Below are 20,912 nucleotides of genomic sequence, written 5' to 3' on the forward strand. Positions count from 1 at the left end.
TTGTTTGTGATTTTTCTTGCCTTGCACTGAGCTCGACGTGGTCTGGGCGTTTAATTCGTGGGGCTTGCAAGCGACTGGCTACACCCGCCTGCTCTTGGCCGGGGGCTTTGGCGTGGGCTCTGGCATCCCTGCTTCTTCTGCGGGAATCTTGTGAGATCACGCTCTTTTTCTCCCGCCTTCTTTATTGCTGGGTGCCTTTCTGTCTTGTCTGTTGACTTCCAGCTGTGATAGGCTCGGCTGCCCTCTTCACTCGGTGTGTTTTCCGATGGAGGGCTTTGCCTGCATTTCTGCCTCTTCTCCTTCGAGTCTGTGGGTGGCTCTTCTTCCTCTGTACTCCTCTGGTGGAGATCGCTGGTTCCTTGGTTGGGCTTGGGGGGCCTCCTTTCGCCTTGTCCTTGCCTCCTCCTGCTTGAGGAGGGTTGCGCCGCCTCTTTTTGTCGTCATCGCGCACCCCATCTGGGTCCGGTGTTCTTCAGTGGTGAAGAGGTGCTCTTCTGCCTGGGGAGACTGGGCTATTCTCCCTGTCCCTGTGACTCATCCCCTATTGGGGCCCTGCTTCGTCCAGGCTGGTGAGGTCCTCTAGCAGACCCTCCTTTCTCTTGGGTATGGCTAGGGTATCTATTCTAAGTTAAGGAATCTGCGGCTATCCGATGTACGAGTTATTTACCTTCGGTAACGATGTATCTGGTAGAGACTATTCTAGCCGCAGATTCCTTCACGACCCGCGCTGCCTCCCCGTTCTGAGAGGACCCTTCTTTGGTCTTCTGCACTCGCCTGCCTCCGGGTGGTTGTTTTCTGCGAGTGCCTTTTCTTACTCCCTCCCTAGGGGAATGCTAGTCGTCTTGGTGGCTCCATTTCTTCCCTTCTGGTGCTTGGTTGATGATTATGTGGGTGCTTGTGCGCCCCTGTTCCCTGGTCTCCAGTGTGGGGTCTTCTTCCTCTTGTTGCTTGCACTTGTGGCCCCTTTGCAGTTCTGAAGGTTGAGGTCCCTTGGCCGGGTCTCGACTCTTAGTTCTTGTAGATGCTGTCTGGGGTGAATTGTCATTCCTCTTTTGTTCTGGCCTTGATGCCCTTCTCGGTTCAGGGATGTGGTTGCAGACTTCTTCGTCTTCAGTGCCATTTTTCACATGCTTCCTGCCCCCTGGGAGGCTGTCATATGGTTTGCAGCCTTGCTTGCAGTAGCTGTGCTCTGTTCTTTCCTTTCATGACTTCTGGTGCCACAGTGTCTGGCACTATTCTGGATGGTGCAGTTCCACACCATTCGTTTTTTTCCCTTTTCTGTTTTTCACACATATTTCCCATATTCTCACAGTTTTTGTTTTGATGGCTTTGCGTTGTGGCGCGGAAAAGTTCTCAGAAGAAAACTGACGTAGGCGCGCCAGGGTGGGACTTATGTATCCTCGCGGACGACGTCCGGGTGGAGTCACATGGTACCGTCCATCAGGCGCGCAGGGATGCTGTGGCAAAAAGGTTTTCCGGATCCAGTCTCACACCTGGGGATAATTGAACGTTAAGGAATCTGCGGCTAGAATCCTCTCTACCAGATACATCGTTACCGAAGGTAAGTAACTCGTACGTTGGAGCGCTTCAAGGAATCGCGGACTACGACTGATACCATGGTCCTCTATCTTCTCTCTCCCCCCTCCCTCCACCTCTAGACCCTCCTGGTCCAATCCTACAGGATCATGGGCATCCAGTGCGTTGCAGGATTACGCCATCTCCTCCACCACTGTCGGGGCATCACCTCGGACAGGTGGGTTCACCAAATAGTCCAACTGATCTACTCCCTCCCCTTTAAGGCTACCCCTCCCTCCATGCCTTATACATACAACCAGTTGACAGAGGATCGCCTTGCTTTACTTCGAGAGGAAGTTCCGACTCTATTGGCCAAGTGAGCCATAGAGGGGGTTCCTGTGCCGGAAGTAGGCTGTGGTTGCTATTCACTCTACTTTCTGGTCAACAGAAAGGATGGAGGCCTTCAACCTCAGAGCCCCCAACTACTTCCTCAAAAAAGAGACGTTCAAGATGCCCACTCTGTTTCTCTCTGCCTTAGACCCAGGAGACAGGATGGTAGTGCTGGACTTACAGGACGGTGACTTCCAGATCTCCGCCCTTCCTTCCCATCATCGCTACTTGCCGTTTACAGTGGGCCATGAGCATTTTCAGTTTGCCATTCTCCCATTCGTCCTGACTGGCACATCCGGTCCGGTGTTCGCCAAAGTGATCGCAGATCATCTGTGAAGATCAGCAGTTACAGTATTCCCCTATCTTGACGACTGGCTGTTGAAAGCGAGCTCATCCCAGAAGGTAGTCTCCCACCTCCAGACTATGGCAAACCTCCTGCATTTGCTGGGGTTCGCTATCAACGTGCCAAAGTCATACCTGACCCCTTCCCAGGCGCTCCCTTCATTTGAGCTGCTTTGGGCAAGGTGTAGTTTAGGACATATACTCTTGAACGGCTGGCCAGGATTTTCAGGCTATGATACTGATGTTTCAACTCTATCTTAGATTTCAGGTGAGAATGACTCTGAAGCTTCTGGGCCTCCTGCATCCTGCTAGTGCCCATGCCATGTGGCACGTGGGCTCTGCAGTGGGACCTGAAGTTCTAGTGGGCGCAGGATCGGGGAAATCTCACAGACCTGGCCCAGATCTCAGGGAGAAATGTCAAGAGCTCTGCAGTGGTGGCTGCCAAACTGTAAATGGGTTATAGGCAGACCCCTCTCCCTTCCCCAACCAGATCATACGGTAGTGACAGATGCATCACTCCTGGGATAGGGTGGTCGTTTTGGGCAGCTGGAGATCAGAGGACTCCTGCACCCCTTTCCGTCCATACCACTCTTGCCCAGAGTTCTCAAGAAGATCAGGATCGACCGGGTCCAAGTCATCCTTGTGGCTCCGGACTGGGCATGGAGAGTCTGGTATCCTGAGCCTCTGCACATCAGCATTGGTCCACTGATCAGGCTACACTTTTCTTCTGTCGCGGCAGCAGGGAAGGGTCCTCCACCTGAACCTGTCAACTCTTCGATTTCTTGCGTGGAGACTGAGTGGCGGCAGTTGATCGCTTTCCACCTTCCTCCTGAAGCTCCACATCAACCTGTTTGAGTTTCGTGTGATTCATCTGGCACTGCAAGCCTTCTTACCGTCAATCAAGGGATGGCTGGTTCATGTGTTCAGACACCCCCTTCGACTTGTAGTACTGCAACAAACAGGACGGTATGAGGTTGTTGACACTTTGTCAGGCGGTCCTGCACCTCTGAAATTGGCTGGAACAGGGTGTATCCCTGGTGGTTCAACCCCTATCCGGTTCCCTGAACGCCAGGGCAGACAAGCTCAGTCGTCTGCCTAGCGTATCACGAGTGGCGTCTGCATCCGGAGGTGGACCTAGTACTCTTTCAGCAGTGGGGACAACCTTGGTTAGATCTGTTAGCCTCCTTCAAATGTGCAATGTCAGCAGTTTTGTGCATCAGAATTTCCAGGACTGCTCTTGCTCTGCAACACTTTCGTCTTGATTGGAGCTCAGGCCTCTTTTCCGCCCATACCACTCCTGCCCAGAGTGGTCAAGAAGATCAGGAGCGACTGGGCACAAGTCATTCTTGTGGCTCTGAACTGGACATCGAGAGGTTGATATCCTGAGCTACACATGAGCATTGTTCCTACAATCAGGCTGTCCCTTCAGGAGGATCTTATGCTATACACCCACCAATGGCAAAAAGTTTGTTAAAATTGTACAGAATGGTCTAACGACCCTTTGTCTTCCATTCGGCCATTCTCCTTTTCATCCTCTTGTCCAGCAGGGCTCTCCTCTGGGCACTCTGAAGGGTTACTCTTCGGCCCTTTCTGCTTTTCTCCGGTTGCCAGATAAAAGGTCACTTTTCAAATCCCCGATTGTACATAGATTCATGAAGGAGCTTGCGCATTTGTTGCCCCATCTATTTTGATCTTGCCCCAAGGGGGCCTTAACTTGGTCCTCACTTATCTGATGTGTGCCGCAGGGTCACTATGGTAAGTCACATACCTTATTTAATTATTCAAAGTATCACACACTGTACTAGGAAGAATGAACATTTTAATTAAAAAGTATTTATTAGTTCAGGAATCATTTTCTCAATATATCTAAAAATCTACATATAATTTTATAATAACAGCAAGCAGACACGCTATAAGTAATGAGAATAAAATAAGCAATTCTATCATGTTTTCAAATGTCATCTAAAACCCTAGCATCCACTTATATGCGCAATGCTAAAAGAGCATGGAAGGCTGGGCAACTTGTAGTCTAGAGTTTCATAGGTAGAAGAGATGCACTGCATACCTTGTTGACAGCAAAGGCTGTCTTTATCTACGGAGGTGTGAAGCTCGTGTTCCCAGGGAAGAACAAACACTCTCTGCAGTCATCCTTTAGGACTCGGCCGTTATCAGCTTCAGGCAAGATGTAGCACCTGTGAAGTGTGCTGGCAGCAGGTGAGGTGGTCTCTGGTAGAATCTGGGCAAAGTACATCTCCTATAAGTGGTCACGTGGTAGTCATTATTTACTAAATCTTATCAGAAAAAGGAATTTCTGACATAAGTTTAGGAAAGTCTGGCTAAATTATGTGCATCAAGGAGTGTGACCCATAAATTTCCTTAAGAACATGTAAAGTAAAAGTTATGTCCATTCAAACTAAACTATTTTGGTTATTTGTCTGTATGTGTTCTTTTTTTAATCAAGACCTGGTAAAAAGTAGACATTTGACACAAACCAATGTTGCATTAATTGTTGTAGCTGTGTCATCAATCTAATGGCTTGACACTTTCACGGTTCTTCGAAAGATACGGTCAGGCGACATCTGAGTCTAATAGCAGACATGACCATGATTCTGCATAAATCTGGAAAGATGGTGACTTCTTTTAATCAAGATATGGAAGATGGCGACCTCCATTAGCCAAGATGGGGTTGGGATCTACATAAAATGGAGTCGCCCCTTAAGGGGCTTTACATTAGTTTATCAGTATCTTTTTCATCAGGAAACTTGTACGTATCTCTCTGGACCTGAGGAAACTGCACTGCCTTTTGGTCCGCCAAAAGACTGCCTGATCAGAGACTCTGGTAGTTCAGGGAAATTGTTGTGATTCCACAGTTCAATACTGAAATAACCAGAGGAAGCTTTTCTATGGTTTCCTCCACCCTATGGAACACCCTGCATCTAGATAGCTCTAAATGGAACAACACTTATAATTTACTTGAATTATGTTAACTGATCTCTTTCCTCAGCCTATTAAGTGAACACCATCAAGTCCTTTCTTATGAGCAACAGGAGGCCTCTGGGAAGTGAACACTGTTAAACAAAGCAAATTTAATTTGTTACGTGTGGGGGGTGCTTACACAGTTTTTCAAGCTGGGCAAAAAGAGGATTCATAACCTGTGGGAGGGTATTGGATATAATAGCCCTTCACGCTCTTTTTTTGCGCCAGTGAGTACATACCCCTGATTAACAGCTTTTCAAACACATCAATTGCCAGCTGGATATTTAACCTACAGTCAAATGGTATTCCTTTCAGGGTACTTAGTGCAAGTATTCATACTTGTTCACTCCTCCTGAATATTCTACACAACATACTATTACTACTTTTTTATGAGCTGTTGCTAATTGTCTCTCTTAAAACATGATTATTCAAGACACACACACACACACTCTCTCTCTCTGTCTGTCTGTCTCTCTCTCTGTCTCGGTCTCTCTCTCTCGTCATCTGAAGGCACCACAAATGTGGCTTTAGCCTTGCAGACCATTTGCATAATCGGTCCTATTTGTCCAAAGTTTTGTTCATATTGAAGAGAAGCCCAGAGGGGAGACAAGCTCACGCTACTCTTGAACGAAACGAGAAAATAAACATTCAAAAGCATAGCCTTTAGTAGCCTTTGTTACGTGTAGGGAATCACAGTATCTTTGTTCTCTTTACCTTCCTATCCTTCAATTTAGTAAGGAAGTACTGAGGTTGCTTGATATGTTGCAGCTATTTCCGACGCTTATAACTTCCTCAAGTGTGGCTTCTACTTACCCCGATGAGTTCTCACTTTGTCATTGTACACGCAAGAGGCCAAATGCAGTAAATATCTTGAGTTTAATTAATTTGTACAAAATTAGGCACATGCATGGGTGGTAGATATTGTTTCTCCTCTCTATTTTTAAAGGAGCACGTACAACCCCTCTCCTATTTAGACATTTTATGTTTGTATAGTTGGCCATGCCCAATACAGTGTCTTCTTGTGGTATATTGAAAATGCCTGATGTTATATTAATTTTGTTTAGTCATACAAAATAATACATTGTATGTATTTTTGATAGATTTGAGCATATCTGACAGTGAATCGGATGAAGCTTCAGAAAAGATGTCGATGAAAGAAGAATTTGCTCTTGCTGTCAATAAAGAACTTGAGGAGTTTGGAAAAACAGATGACTTGTTTGGAAAAACAGATGACCTCGAACAAGAAACAAGGGATGAAATGTCACTTTTGATGAAAGAAAATGAAAGAACTGCAACACAAGCTTTAGAAATTTTGAAGCAGGATGTTGAAGAAAGTGAGCAAATTGTACAGATTTATGAAAATAAAATGGACCCTGTAGAAGAAATGGGGAAAGTTTTGGAAAAATCACCAAAAGTGAAAGGCAAAAGAACCAGAACAAAAGAGCACTTTACGGAAAGTACAAATGTTTCACCAACAAACCAGGATGAGGCAACAGAGTCTGAAAGTGAGCTTGAAACATTAGAGCCCCCCTTTTTGGAGAGCAAAGAACTACTCCCTTGTCCTGATGAAGGAAGTGACACAGCTTCTGATGTAATAACAAAAGACAAAGTTTTGAAGAGAAGGCCATTGGAACAGTTATCACCTGAGAAAAAAATGCGCATTGAATGTGAACCTGAAGTGCCAAATATTGTTGGGGAGGACAAACCTGACAAATGTGTTCGTATTGAGGATTGTAAAGATCTGGATGAAGAGTTGCTTGAAAGTGAAAGTAAAGAAATGCCTTCTTTGACAGCAGAATCAGATCAGCACCTACAAGACCCAATGAATGAAGATTTTGAATCGCCTCACAGGGAAATCGACAGCGTTCCATACAAAGGACAAGAAAATGAGGAGGACGATGACACAATGCCTCAGATTGGGCCAGAAACACTGGTCTGTCATGAAGTAGATCTGGATGACTTTGATGAAAAATACAAAGACTGTGAGGAAACTGTTACAGAAAAGTCTGAGCCCAACACACCAACGTCCGATCCACCTGCTTTACCACCTTCAGTTCAGCCCAACTATTCCGAGGCTTTGCTTGCTCTTAGTCAGGATGAGTCGCACAGTATAAAGAGTGAAAGTGATATAACTATTGAGGTAGACAGTGTGGCAGAGGAGTCTCAAGAAGGACTATGTGAAAGTGAATCGGCTAATGGCTTTGAGGCTAGCACCACGTCGAGTAATTGTAGTATAACCACCCAGGAGAAAGAAATTAAAGAGAAGGGTAAGTTTATTGAAGTCCTCTGTTTGTGTGCTGTTTGGAGTATTTACTTTCCAACCATAGATATTTTATGTAATACCACACCAGAAGTGTGGAGCTTAACACTCTAAATGGACTGAGTTTATAAACTGTTTTTAGGGAATTCTGGGGAGTAGATGGGCAATGGAAAATGGTCCCTCTGGTGCAACAGTGCCACAGCATACTTGTTGATCAGGATACTGCTGCTTATGAAAGTGTGTAAATCAAACTTATAATTTTGAATGACTTTGAATTACACCTAAACCCATGATCAAGGTTTTGGCAATTCATCTCAAGGGTAATTCACCTCTAAAGAGGCAGGAACAATTTGATTGCAAGTGAAAGGAGCTTGATTTTTTTAAGAAAAATATAAAACCATACACCGCAGTAAGATTGTTTTACACTTTATCTAACACCCTAAAATGTTGGAAAAGTCCACAAATGCTCCCCTATTTTTTTTTTAGGTCAGAAAAGATCAAGTGAAGGTAATAGTGGATCCACAGCTAAGAAGCAGAAGCGTAATGCCAAGCGATCGAGTGCTACCTCAAAGATTGAAAAGAATGGAACAGGTAAAACATTTGCCACTTGGCATGTATAGTGATGAAGTGATAGTCATTCTTGCATGGTAACCATTACTTATGGACATGTGATTCGTTTTTAGACTTGCAAATTACACTTATGTTTATTTTACTTGGGTACCATCAGAATAATTTTTATTCCATTTGATTTATGAGTAAAAACCAACCCTTGATTAACCCACATGATGGAACATAGTAGATAAGTATGCATTAGAGAGAGTACCTCTTTTTTAGGGTTATTGTAGTGCACAGTCTAATCTAATAGTAGCACCACTAAAACACCAGAAAAATCAAAGCCAAACAGTCTCAGAAAATGTGAACACAAATTGTCAAAGGGCTCTTATTTTCGTGTGCAATACAGAAAGTAAATGAATAACCGGCATTGGCAAAGCCAATAGATCTCGGCTTTGAGAGCTGTTGGCTTTGGAAATTTTTGTATCCATGCTACTTTAGCGCAGATGCTTTGAGCAGTGTGGCCTAAACTAATTTCTAAAAAGCACCATGCCGTAATAAGCGGTAATGTTTTTTTCTCGCTCTTTTTTTTATTTGTGCATTAGCGCTAGAGGCATCCTTTTAATAACTATTTTTAGGTCTCGCCTGTCGATGCGCATGCGCATCGAGCAAGGCGAGAGTATTGGCACTTATCCGCTCTTTATCCACACTGCAAGGAATCGTGGCGATTCCTTGCAGTGCACGAGAAATTTAAGCTCAATGCGCATGCGCATTGAGCTTAAATGCGCGTGCCACATGCCCCCAGCCGCCTGCCTTGCCTACTCTCTCTCACAGCCTCCCCCAGCTCCGCCCCCTCACTACTTGATTGCACGACCGCTAGGCCGTGCCTCCCCTACTCTCCTCCCCCCTCCTCCTCTCCTCCCCTGCCTGCCTGCCGCTAGGCCGTGCCTCCCCTACTCTCCTCCCCCCTCCTCCTCCTACTCTCCTCCCCTGCCTGCCTGCCGTGTCGCACCTCTCCCCTCTCCACCCCCTCCCCTGCCCGCCGTGTTACGGTGAAAGGCTTGTTTGTTTATTTTACCCGCCGTGTCTCTGCTGCTTCCCCCTGTCCTGTCTCTCCTCCTCTCCCTCTCTATACCCTCTCCCTCCCCCCCAACCACTCCCATCAAGTCCCTCTGGCCCTTCCCTCCTCCCCGGACCCCTCCTCCCCTGCCCCCTCCACCCTTTCTTGTTACCACTTGTTGCCAGCTGCCCTCCTTTCGAGCGAGAGGGCGCAGTACAAGTACCTTTGGGTGTTGCTTCTCAAACCTGGTAGTCCGTTGCAGCCATGAGGACCTTACACAAAATGCTCCTGCTTTTGCTCCTGGCCTTCCCTGTCTCCGTGGTGAAAGGTAAGTGTAGACTGCTCTGCGCACTGTAGGGAGAAGGTGTATGCCTTTGGAGATTTGTGGAGTTTTGTAATCTCGTCTTGTAGCGAAGGTTCTGACTAACGACTTCCATTAGAACTTTCATTTAAAGATTAGTCTCCTTTCCTGGCAACATAGGTTTTCTCTTTCAGTAAGCGTCACACCAAGAACTTGATTGCTCTCTTTGGGAAGCATCCCAAGGGAATTTATCGGTTATGGCGCTGCTTGTTTGGGGTTGATTTCTTATATTTTGACTTGTTTTCTTGCTTTACCGGTAGTGGAATGGGATATTTTGAAGGGCCATTTTATTTAAATCCACGGTGAACCATGTTTTTGCAGGACTTAAAAGGGTTACAATGAGGGCTATTTTGTTGGAACCAGTTGTTGCCTTGTGCCTACTTGTCATGATGAATGCCTACGGAAATTCAAAGAGAGAGACAACAAATACTCTAAATTACGGTTGTTTAATGTTTTCGTTTATTGCCTGATGTCTGCACTATATTGACGTTTGAGGAGTGCCTATGGTTTGAAGTCCCTCCCCCCCCCCCACACAGTCTTGGGGCTGACGTGTCCATCCATTCATTCTCTGCACGCGCCGCAGACGTGTTGAGTTTTCACCGTACACAGACCCATTGGAGTTGAGGGGATTATAAGGAAATGGGCAGTTGTATCCTGCATTTTAAATTAAAAATCGGGGGTGCGTAAAGGATCAGAATTAATGTTTCGTTTGGAAGATTTTGGCTCACCTGGTTATTTGTCCAGACTATTTTCAGATCTCTACATTACATCATAAAGTGTGTGTGTGTAGAGAAGGCTTTCACGTGCCTCCCCTACTCTCCTCCCCCCTCCTCCTCTCCTCCCCTGCCTGCCTGCCGCTAGGCCGTGCCTCCCCTACTCTCCTCCCCCCTCCTCCTCCTACTCTCCTCCCCTGCCTGCCTGCCGTGTCGCACCTCTCCCCTCTCCGCCCCCTCCCCTGCCCGCCGTGTTACGGTGAAAGGCTTGTTTGTTTATTTTACCCGCCGTGTCTCTGCTGCTTCCCCCTGTCCTGTCTCTCCTCCTCTCCCTCTCTATACCCTCCCCCTCCCCCCCACCACTCCCATCAAGTCCCTCTGGCCCTTCCCTCCTCCCCGGACCCCTCCTCCCCTGCCCCCTCCACCCTTTCTTGTTACCACTTGTTGCCAGCTGCCCTCCTTTCGAGCGAGAGGGCGCAGTACAAGTACCTTTGGGTGTTGCTTCTCAAACCTGGTAGTCCGTTGCAGCCATGAGGACCTTACACAAAATGCTCCTGCTTTTGCTCCTGGCCTTCCCTGTCTCCGTGGTGAAAGGTAAGTGTAGACTGCTCTGCGCACTGTAGGGAGAAGGTGTATGCCTTTGGAGATTTGTGGAGTTTTGTAATCTCGTCTTGTAGCGAAGGTTCTGACTAACGACTTCCATTAGAACTTTCATTTAAAGATTAGTCTCCCTTCCTGGCAACATAGGTTTTCTCTTTCAGTAAGCGTCACACCAAGAACTTGATTGCTCTCTTTGGGAAGCATCCCAAGGGAATTTATCGGTTATGGCGCTGCTTGTTTGGGGTTGATTTCTTATATTTTGACTTGTTTTCTTGCTTTACCGGTAGTGGAATGGGATATTTTGAAGGGCCATTTTATTTAAATCCACGGTGAACCATGTTTTTGCAGGACTTAAAAGGGTTACAATGAGGGCTATTTTGTTGGAACCAGTTGTTGCCTTGTGCCTACTTGTCATGATGAATGCCTACGGAAATTCAAAGAGAGAGACAACAAATACTCTAAATTACGGTTGTTTAATGTTTTCGTTTATTGCCTGATGTCTGCACTATATTGACGTTTGAGGAGTGCCTATGGTTTGAAGTCCCTCCCCCCCACACAGTCTTGGGGCTGACGTGTCCATCCATTCATTCTCTGCACGCGCCGCAGACGTGTTGAGTTTTCACCGTACACAGACCCATTGGAGTTGAGGGGATTATAAGGAAATGGGCAGTTGTATCCTGCATTTTAAATTAAAAATCGGGGGTGCGTAAAGGATCAGAATTAATGTTTCGTTTGGAAGATTTTGGCTCACCTGGTTATTTGTCCAGACTATTTTCAGATCTCTACATTACATCATAAAGTGTGTGTGTGTAGAGAAGGCTTTCACATATGGTGCTGTTTCTCACATCTCTGGTAGAAGCCTTCATGTGCCTGCCTCTATGGCACTGGCGCCCACCAACACCCTATGGCAGTTGTTTTAATTATGAAAAGCAGATTTAAAAAAAGACACGTTGTAATTAGGCAAGTTAAGTCTGATTTCAAATATTATCACATTTTCCTACATAGAGGCTTTCTAAGTCACTGCAAAGTGCTATCCTTCAAACCGGTCTAAGTTTGCTCACGATTTTCCCCAAAACTCAAGCCCTATACAGCTAAAAAGTCTAACTTAATTGAGTGGGACATATGTGCTACATAATAACGCAGGGCATAGTCTTTCTCAAGAGCCACGAAACCTATCTTTCATTGAGCTTGTGATGGCTGGTTTCAGTTCTACACTTATTGTATTTTGTCAGGCAAGCTCCCTCATGGAGAGGGGCAGAATTATTCTGCAGGATAGGGTCAAATTTTGCTTTGACTGGCTGTGTGACAGGGAAATTGCAGGAATGTGCCATTTTAAAAAGAATACAGTGCATTCCTGCCTTTTCCTCTGCATTGGCGCTGTTTTGGCTCCCTGGCGCCAACGCAGACAACTTTCCACCATGGTAGAAGAGTGCCTGCGTTTGTATGTTTTTTTTGTTGTTGTTTTTTTTGGGTGTGCACAAAGGACATATTCCTCAACCCCTCACTCACCCTCAACCCCTCCCCCTCGACCCCTCCCCCTCAACCCCTCACTCACCCTCAACCCCTCACTCACCCTCAACCCCTCACCCTCAACCCCTCACCCTCACTCACCCTCAACCCCTCACCCTCACTCACCCTCAACCCCTCACCCTCAACCCCTCACTAACCCTCACTCTCACTCATCCTCACTCAACCACCCTCACCCTCACTCACCCACCCTCAACCCCTCACCCACCCACCCTCAACCCCTCACCCTCACTCACTCACTCACCCTCAACCCCTCACTCTCACTCACTCACCCTCACTCACCCTCAACCCCTCCCCCTCGACCCCTCCCCCTCAACCCCTCACTCACCCTCAACCCCTCACTCACCCTCACTCACCCTCAACCCCTCACTCACCCTCACTCACCCTCAACCCCTCACTCACCCTCACTCACCCTCACTCACCCTCACTCACCCTCACTCACCCTCACTCACCCTCACTCACCCTCACTCACCCTCACTCACCCTCACTCACCCTCACTCTCCCTCACTCTCCCTCACTCTCCCTCACTCTCCCTCACTCTCCCTCACTCTCCCCCTCCCTCACCCTCACTCCCTCACTCCCTCACCCTCACTCCCTCACCCTCACTCCCTCACCCTCACTCCCTCACCCTCACTCCCTCACCCTCACTCCCTCACCCTCACTCACCCTCAACCCCTCACCCTCACACAGTGCAATAGGTCTCGGAGCATTTGAGTTAGAGCTTTTAGAATTGTTTATGGCTTTTTTTATTTGTAATTCTTTAGCATTGGCTACAGGAAACAAAAATGCTAAAGATTTACAAAAAAACCCCATAAACAATTCTAAAAGCACTAACTCTAATGCTGCGAGACCTATTGCATTTCCAATGCTTGTTGACTATGCTGCACAGCAGCCAAATTGTTATAAAGCAAGGCTACAAATCATTGTCAAATTCGGCTGAGGAGCATGAAAAATAGGCAAGGGCATATCTAATAATCTTGAAAGTGAAACCCTTTGGCTTTGCCAAAGCTTGTTAGGGCTAGGAAACAACCCCTGTGGTTCTGAGAAAAGTGGTTAATGTACCCATGCATGGAAATAAAATGTAATTTGGCCAAAATTCTATCACATGAAGCAATTGCGCTCATGTCTTCATGAAAATAAATTTGGAGCCAGATCACACCTGTTGTCCCAATGAAAGCAGATAACATCTGTTATCAAAATAAACATCAATTTCAAAGGAGAAAAGGGCTTCTTTGAAGTGTGTATGGCATAGTAAAACATAGTGACAAAAGGCAAGAGGTTCAACAAGGATGATGGGGAAGAAGAAAAATAATAGTAGTACCTCAATCACAGCGCAATTAGCTGGACATCAATCAAGCTGAATCAATCCATACTTGGTCCATGCTCCAGCCAAAAGAGGAGGAAGTGAATCCACCCCATGCTGGCTAATTAAAAGGCAGCAAAAAAGTGCAGAGTGAATGAGGGTAGCAAATGTTATACAGTGGGCGGCAATCCCCTTATAAACAAAGTTGTAAACAAAACTTAGAAAGTACATGTAGCACAATATATAGCCTTCAAAAAGTATCTGGCATCATCTGCAAGTTCAAATTGACCAGTTGGATCATGTGCTCAATCAGTCACAGAAGTGAGTTGCAATATGTGCATGTAGCCCTTTACCCCTTACATTTTAATTGAAACCCTGCTGGCCTAGCACGTTTCTTTTACAGCACGTCATTGACTTGGAATGTAGATCGCCAAATGTAAAGTGTTTTGGTGTGGGGCAACTGGTCAATGCCCAAATGTGGTTTTGGTGTGCTGTGGTGTAGAGCCAAGTGGCATAGCAAGAACAGACAGTGGAGGCACCAGTGAATCCTCCTGTCCTTGTGGAAAAGTCATGTCCGGGATCTCCTTAAAGGACTTTCACGCTCGGCCTTTGTGGCACATTACCCCACCACTCAGCTGTGGCAGCAATCTTGCCATGCATTTATATACATGCAACGCTGTCTTTTAGCCTAGCCATATAATCATGGCACCAAGGAACATCTTCCCTAACACAGGCATGATCTCAGGATTTTTCTTCTTTCAAGGCAGTACATCTGTACATGACATTACATAGTACTACTTGGCTACATTATTCAGTCTGCATACTCTGGCATTTGTAGTGGTGTGAAAGGAAACTGAGCATTGCACAAGAGTTTGATCCTAGAAGTTGTTGATCTCTCGTTCTTAGCCTATTTGTTGCTACCGTAAAAAAAAAAGTTCAGTAAATGATGGTGTATTCGTAGAATGTGTTGGTTGCAGATACACATGCTATGCATATGCCTGCCATCTAGTGTTAGGCACGGACTCTTTAAGTTGTTTTTGTCAAGGAAGTTTTATGATTGGCGTCGTGTGGGGTTCAAATGTGCATTAGACAGTGCTGGCACTGCTGGAAGGGGCATCAATGTATCAATAATGCTCCATGGACATGTGTGACTACGCATATCTGGGTTCAAGCTGAGGTGTGGCAGCACATTCTCAATGTCCCATTCAATGGGGGAACTCTCAATAGGCCCGCTGTGGACACACATGGCTAGAGAAAATAAAGGACACTGCCAAGTCCATGGGTGCCTTACAGACAACTGCCCTTTCGGCATTGCGAGGGGCAGCAAAAGCGTCTTTCCCCAGAAAATACCACACAATCTGAGGCAGCAACAGCAGTACCACCAGCAAGGGTGTGAGTACTCTCTAGGAGGTTACAAAAATTGAGTACTAGATGTATGAGGTAGAATTACTTGTTTTAATCCTTCCATGAAGGCTTTGATTAAACAAATGCGGGAAAGTGATTGGTGCTTTCGGTTTTGTAGATATCCTTGAACATTAACCCCTCTTCACCAACAGAACAACTACAAACCTGTGACATTTACAACAGGCACATTTGGCATATACCTCCATACATCTACATTTAGCAGCCATTGCTATTGCTGCATATCTACAAAACCGAAAGCACCAATCACTTTCCCGCATTTGTTTCATCAAAGCCTTCATGGAAGGATTAAAACAAGTAATTCTACCTCATACATCTAGTGCCAGCGTGGAACCTAAATATTGTCCTAACACGACACATGGGGCCACTGGTTGAACAACTGCATAAATGTCAAATACAATGGAAGGTGGCCTTCCTTGTAGCAATAGCCTCTCTACGAAGGGTTAGCGAAATACATGCACTAACTATTAAAGAACCATACTTCTGAATGTTCCCAAACAAGGTGTGTTTTCGCACAAGCCCAAAGTTCTTACCTAAAGTTTTATCACCCTTTCATTTAAATCAGACTTTAAAGTTACCGGTTTGTTTCCAAAACCAGAGACAATCGCAGCGCGTGCTTTACATTCACTTGATGTTAAACGTTCCCTTTTGTACTATTTGAAATGTACAAAACCCTTTAGGCAAACGCAACAACTGTTTTTCGTTTGCAAATCCAGGTAACGGTAATGCTATTTCAAAATCCGGAATAGCATTTACAACTATACCAAAGGCTCATTCTACTACAAGGGGGAAAAAGGAGCAACCATGGCCTTTTTAGGGAATATCCCTCTGTGACATTTGCAAAGCAGCAACATTGGAGACCCCACCCACATTTACAAAACATTGTGTGGATTTTTAAGCAAGACGACAAGTTGTAGTTAGACAAACAGTCCTTCAAGCATTATTTTTAAAAAATGCACCCATACCTAAAGCCACCGTGAGAGGGTACTGCTTTACAATCTATGCATAGCATGTGAGTCTGCAGCCAACACATGCTACAAATTAATTGTTACTTGCCTATTTGTAGCAGGTAGTGCTGCAGATTCACGTGTACCCTCTCGCCTCCCCGGCAGGTATTAGCTGGTTAGAAGAATAAAACCAAACCCAGCATGTTCAAAAGCAAACACAAACTTAGCAGACTATATCCTCACTCCATATATGGCATGGGTAAAAAAAAACATTAACAAAGTAGCTATTAAACATGTGCAATACCTCGAGGGGGAGGAGAAACGACGCAGATCATAAAACTTCCTCGATAAAAACTTGAACAGCCCGGGCCCAAATTCGATGGCAGGAGTATGCATAGCACGTGAATCTGCAGCAATACACTCTACGAATAGATGCCTAAAGGGCAAGTAACATTCCCCATTCCCAGTGCAGGGAAATACATTTTTCTGTATTTTTAAAGGGATGACTTGCATAATGTTTTTTCACATGCTGTAATTTGAGACTATCCACCACCCTTCAATTTATGCATATACAATAATTGGCACAGTTTCAAGTGGTTGCAGTTTTGAACCGATGAAATAATTTCGAAATCTCCAGCAGGGGCCTTTTGCTTTATTGGTCTTGTAGATTAAAATGGTAAATGGCGATGTCATTAAGATCACACGCCTAATTAGTCCAAATAAGCTAACCTAAATCTCCTGAAAAGATAATTGCTATTTGGAAGAAAGTTTCATGAACTCTTGCTCATAAACGCTTGCTTTTTTTTCTTACAGGACAAAGCAGTGATAGCGAAGACCTTCCTGCTTTTGAAAATAAATGCACACCGATTAAACACGCAAATATATCAAAACCGCAGAAGCTGACAAGATCTCCCGCTAGAGTGACATCACCTCACATCAAAGATGTGGAGAAGGATAAGCATCGAGAAAAATCACAGAATGCCCCTACTAGAACATACAAATGGAGTTTTCAAAACGGTAAAAAACTGTTTTGTTTTGCATGCAAATAGGATGTTGGATGTAGCATTTCCATGTCCCACCCAATGGATTTTTTTTCCTTCGTTATAGTCCTTTAAAAGTCCTAGGTAGGAATGTCCAGATTCACATACAAAGGTTTGAAACTCAGTATAAGAATTTGTGTAAATTCCAGAGAGTCTCAGAAAATCTCCACAATTATGCATATAAATCTCATTTCTATCCATATTCAGCCTCCAATGTCCCCTTTGCGAACAGACGTTAAAAGTATAATCTGCACAAGTACATTCAGTGGAATTGGGAATTGTAATACGTTAGAAAAAATATTATGCTCTCAAAGTAGCAATCTTAAAGTATGAAGTGATTTATCTCACAATTTTCCTCCGGTATAATAATATATATATATTTTTTTTTTAAATTTGTTTTTATTGTTGCAGAGACATTTAACGTATGCATTGGTATTCCTTTCGACTGCGTGGCATCAACATTCAGCCGTCCGCAGCTATTTATGCAACTTTTCATATTAGCATTTTCCATTTTTACAACTTAACAACCAAACAGGGTCTAGACAAGTTCATGTTTGCATAGAATTATGTAGTACTTTGCGAGAGTATAGGTCATCTTAGCCATTCCTGCAATTACATCTCTAAACTGAAATCAATCTCATTTCTGTTCTCGAGGCTCAGGCTACCCGTCTCATCCGGCGTCTCTACCCCAACCCCCCTTCCACCCTCTCACACTAACCCCTCTTCCTCCCCTTCGCTATCAGAATCGTCATCTTCAGGTAGTGGCTCACAGATTTCACCCCTATATACATTCCATGGCGACCATATTTTATTCCATTTTCGTGGGTTACGTCTCTGTTGGTAAACAGTCCTTTCCGTAATCATTAACATGTCCATGTTTCTACTCCATTGAGTCAGGGTCGGGGTATTACTCGCCCCCCAGTTCAGTGCTATGTCCCGTTTTGCCAACATCATCCCAATAATTACCCATCTCTTTCCATACTGTGTCAGGTCTGTCGGGTCCCATACATTCAGTAGGCTGACTCTGGGATCAGGTGTAAGCGAGGTGTGCAAGGTCTGGCCCATCGTGCGTGTAACCCTCCTCCAGTAATCTTGAATATTTGGGCAGGCCCACAATGTATGGAACAGCGTACCTTCCCCCCCACAATTTCTCAGACAGTATGGGTGGTCCGCCCTCTGGATTCTATGTAGTGTCGTGCGGGTGTAATAGACCCTATGTAGAATTTTAAATTGTACCAGTCTAAAACGCGTAGATATACCCGCCTCCTTGGGCGACGCTAATGCTGCGTTCCAGTCTGTCTCGTCCATATCCCCAACCTCTTCCTCCCAGCGTTCCTTTAGTTTTACCAGTGGGTCCGGTAGGTTATTTAATAGTTTACGGTAGGTAAGTGAGGTAGCACTTGCTTCCATGTAGTCTGTCAGCAGCCGGTCCTCTAACGGAGCCGATTCTGGGACCTCAGTACCCGGCTCTAGCACCGATAGGAGTGCATGTCTGATTTGTATATATCTATATGTTTCGGTGACCTCCATCTCGTATTGTTCCCTCAGGGCCGCAAAAGGGATTACTCCCTCCCCTGTCCACAAGTCTCCCACTGTAGAGATCCCAATGTCGTCCCACTGGTTAAACCCCTTGCTACTTCGTAGGTTACCCAGGCTCTTGGTGTCCCATAGCGGTGTGAGCTTGGTGATCACTCCTTCCCATGCCAGACGCCTTTGTGCTTTGTGCCATATAGCCACTGTGTGTTTGGTCGGGCCTCTCAAGTTTGGTAACAGACTTTTGTTATATAGCGGGGCTAGTAGGGTGTTCATGCCTAGTTGCCTCCTGTCAGCTATGTACGCGGGGTCATCCTGTGCTACGTGTATCCATTGGTTAATCACCTTAAGGTGTGCTGCCCAGTAGTACAGTTCAAGGTGTGGGAGCGCTATCCCCCCGCTATACCAATCCCTCACCATTTTCACCTGTGCGACCCTGGCCGGTTTCTCTCCCCATAGTAGGCCTGACACTTGCGCCGATACCTGCTTGAAAAACGACGGTGGAACCACTGCCGGTGTATTTTCTAGGACATATAAGAAGCGCGGCAGTGCCATCATCTTGAATAGCGCTGCCTTGCCTAGCAGAGTCAATGGTAGGGTCTTCCAGTGTCGCACGTCCGCCTTGAACCTATCCAGTAGTGGCTTAAGGTTCCGGTCTAGAAAAGTCGCATGGTCACGGGTGATTTGGATCCCCAGGTACTTGAAGGAGAGGGATTCGATCTGCAACGGGCAGTCTGCAGTCAGGGGCGGTGGGGTGCCGTGAAGCATGTATAGTACTGATTTCGACCAGTTAATTTTATACCCTGAGGCCGTGCCATGTCTCTCGCATAACGCCAACAGGACCGGTACTCCATGCTCGAGGTCAGTGATGTAGACTAGCATGTCGTCGGCGTATAGGGAGACTCTGTCTTCCCAGCCACCTCCCCACTGAATGCCCTTCAGCAGCCGTGTGGTTCTGATGACTGTCGCCAAGGGTTCCAATACTAAGGCGAATAGCAACGGGGAGAGTGGGCACCCCTGCCTCGTGCCCCTCGCTAGCGGAAACTCCCTCGAGATGTGACCGTTGGCCGTCACTCGTGCCACGGGTTTAGTGTACAGGAGCCTGACCCATGCTATGAATTTTGTGCCGATACCCATGTGTGCCAGGACCGCAAAAAGATAGCTCCACTCTACCATGTCGAATGCCCTCCTGGCATCCAAGGAGAGCACTGCCGCTTGTTCTTCCAGTAGTGGAGCGCGGGCCATCACTCCGTGAAGCCTTCGAAGGTTCAGCGCCGTACTCCGGTGCGGCATAAACCCCGATTGGTCTGGGTGTATCAGATGCGCCAGGTGTGGCAGCAATCTAGTGGCCAGCAGTTTCGCCAGAATTTTGCTCTCTGCGTTAAGGAGGGAAATCGGACGGTATGACCCACAGTCTTCCGGGGGTTTACCGGGTTTTGGTATAGCTATTACTGTGGCCGTACGCTGATCGGGCGGCAGTTGCCCGTTCTCCAAACACTCTTTGTACATTTGGAGTAGGGGCGTAGACAGCGTCTCCGCCATGGTCTTGTACCACTCAATCGGCACCCCGTTGGGGCCGAGCGCCTTCCCCGGGTGCAAGGCCGCAATGGCTGCCTGTATCTCCTCGGTTGTCAGGTCTGAGTCAAGCTCGTCCCGCTTGTCCTGTGGCAGAGTATTGGTAGGTACCTCTGTCAGAGACCTCTCCGCCATTTCTTGGGTGACCTCGAAGTCAGGGGAGTATACGGATTGAAAATAGTCCGCCAGGACTTCCACTATTCGTGCCGGGCTGGTCTGTACCACTCCGTCTGGGTCTCTCAACCGCAGAATGGCCTTCTGACCTCCCCTTTTTTTTTCTAGCCAGGCCAGCAGCTTTCCCGCCTTGTCGCCCACGTCGTAGATCCTGTGTGTTACCGCTGCCATGTTGTCTATCGCCCTGCGGCGCTCATGGTCTGCATGACGCTGCTGACACAGCCGGAGCACGTGGTGTGTATGCTCGGTTGGGTCCCTCTCATGCTCTTGTGTGGCCCTGTCCAGTTGTACCTCCAAGTCTACCAGTGCCTGAAGTCGTGTGCGCTTATGGTGTGATATAGCGGAGACGGCCTGCCCTCGCAGAACTGTTTTGTAGGCTTCCCACAAAGTCGTATGTGAGCGCACTGATCCCGTATTCTCGGCAAAGTACGACCTTGTGCCCTTTTTTAAAGTTTTGGCCACTGATGGTTCACGAAGGTAGCCTGGGTAGATATGGTAAATGCGTTTGCGCGTATTTTCATGACTGGAAAGGGACAGTGTCAGTGGGGAGTGATCTGAGATCCCTCGTGGACGGATTTGGACGTCGGCTATAGTGAGGAGGCCCCCCCCCCCAGTGTGAGTA

The 20,912-nt window shown here is 46.4% G+C and overlaps 1 protein-coding gene across 1 annotated transcript in view; it reads left to right on the forward strand.

The window, feature by feature from the left end:
- Positions 1-20,912, forward strand: part of ARID4A (AT-rich interaction domain 4A) — a 418,019-nt gene that overhangs the window by 375,332 nt on the left and 21,775 nt on the right. The window contains 3 exon segments of the mRNA XM_086937984.1: positions 6,324-7,490; positions 7,970-8,074; positions 16,782-16,985. Coding sequence (XP_086794110.1) covers positions 6,324-7,490; positions 7,970-8,074; positions 16,782-16,985 — 1,476 coding nt within the window.

This window comes from Lissotriton vulgaris, chromosome 9 (genome assembly GCF_964263255.1).
Source record: "Lissotriton vulgaris chromosome 9, aLisVul1.2, whole genome shotgun sequence".
NCBI lineage: Eukaryota > Metazoa > Chordata > Amphibia > Caudata > Salamandridae > Lissotriton > Lissotriton vulgaris.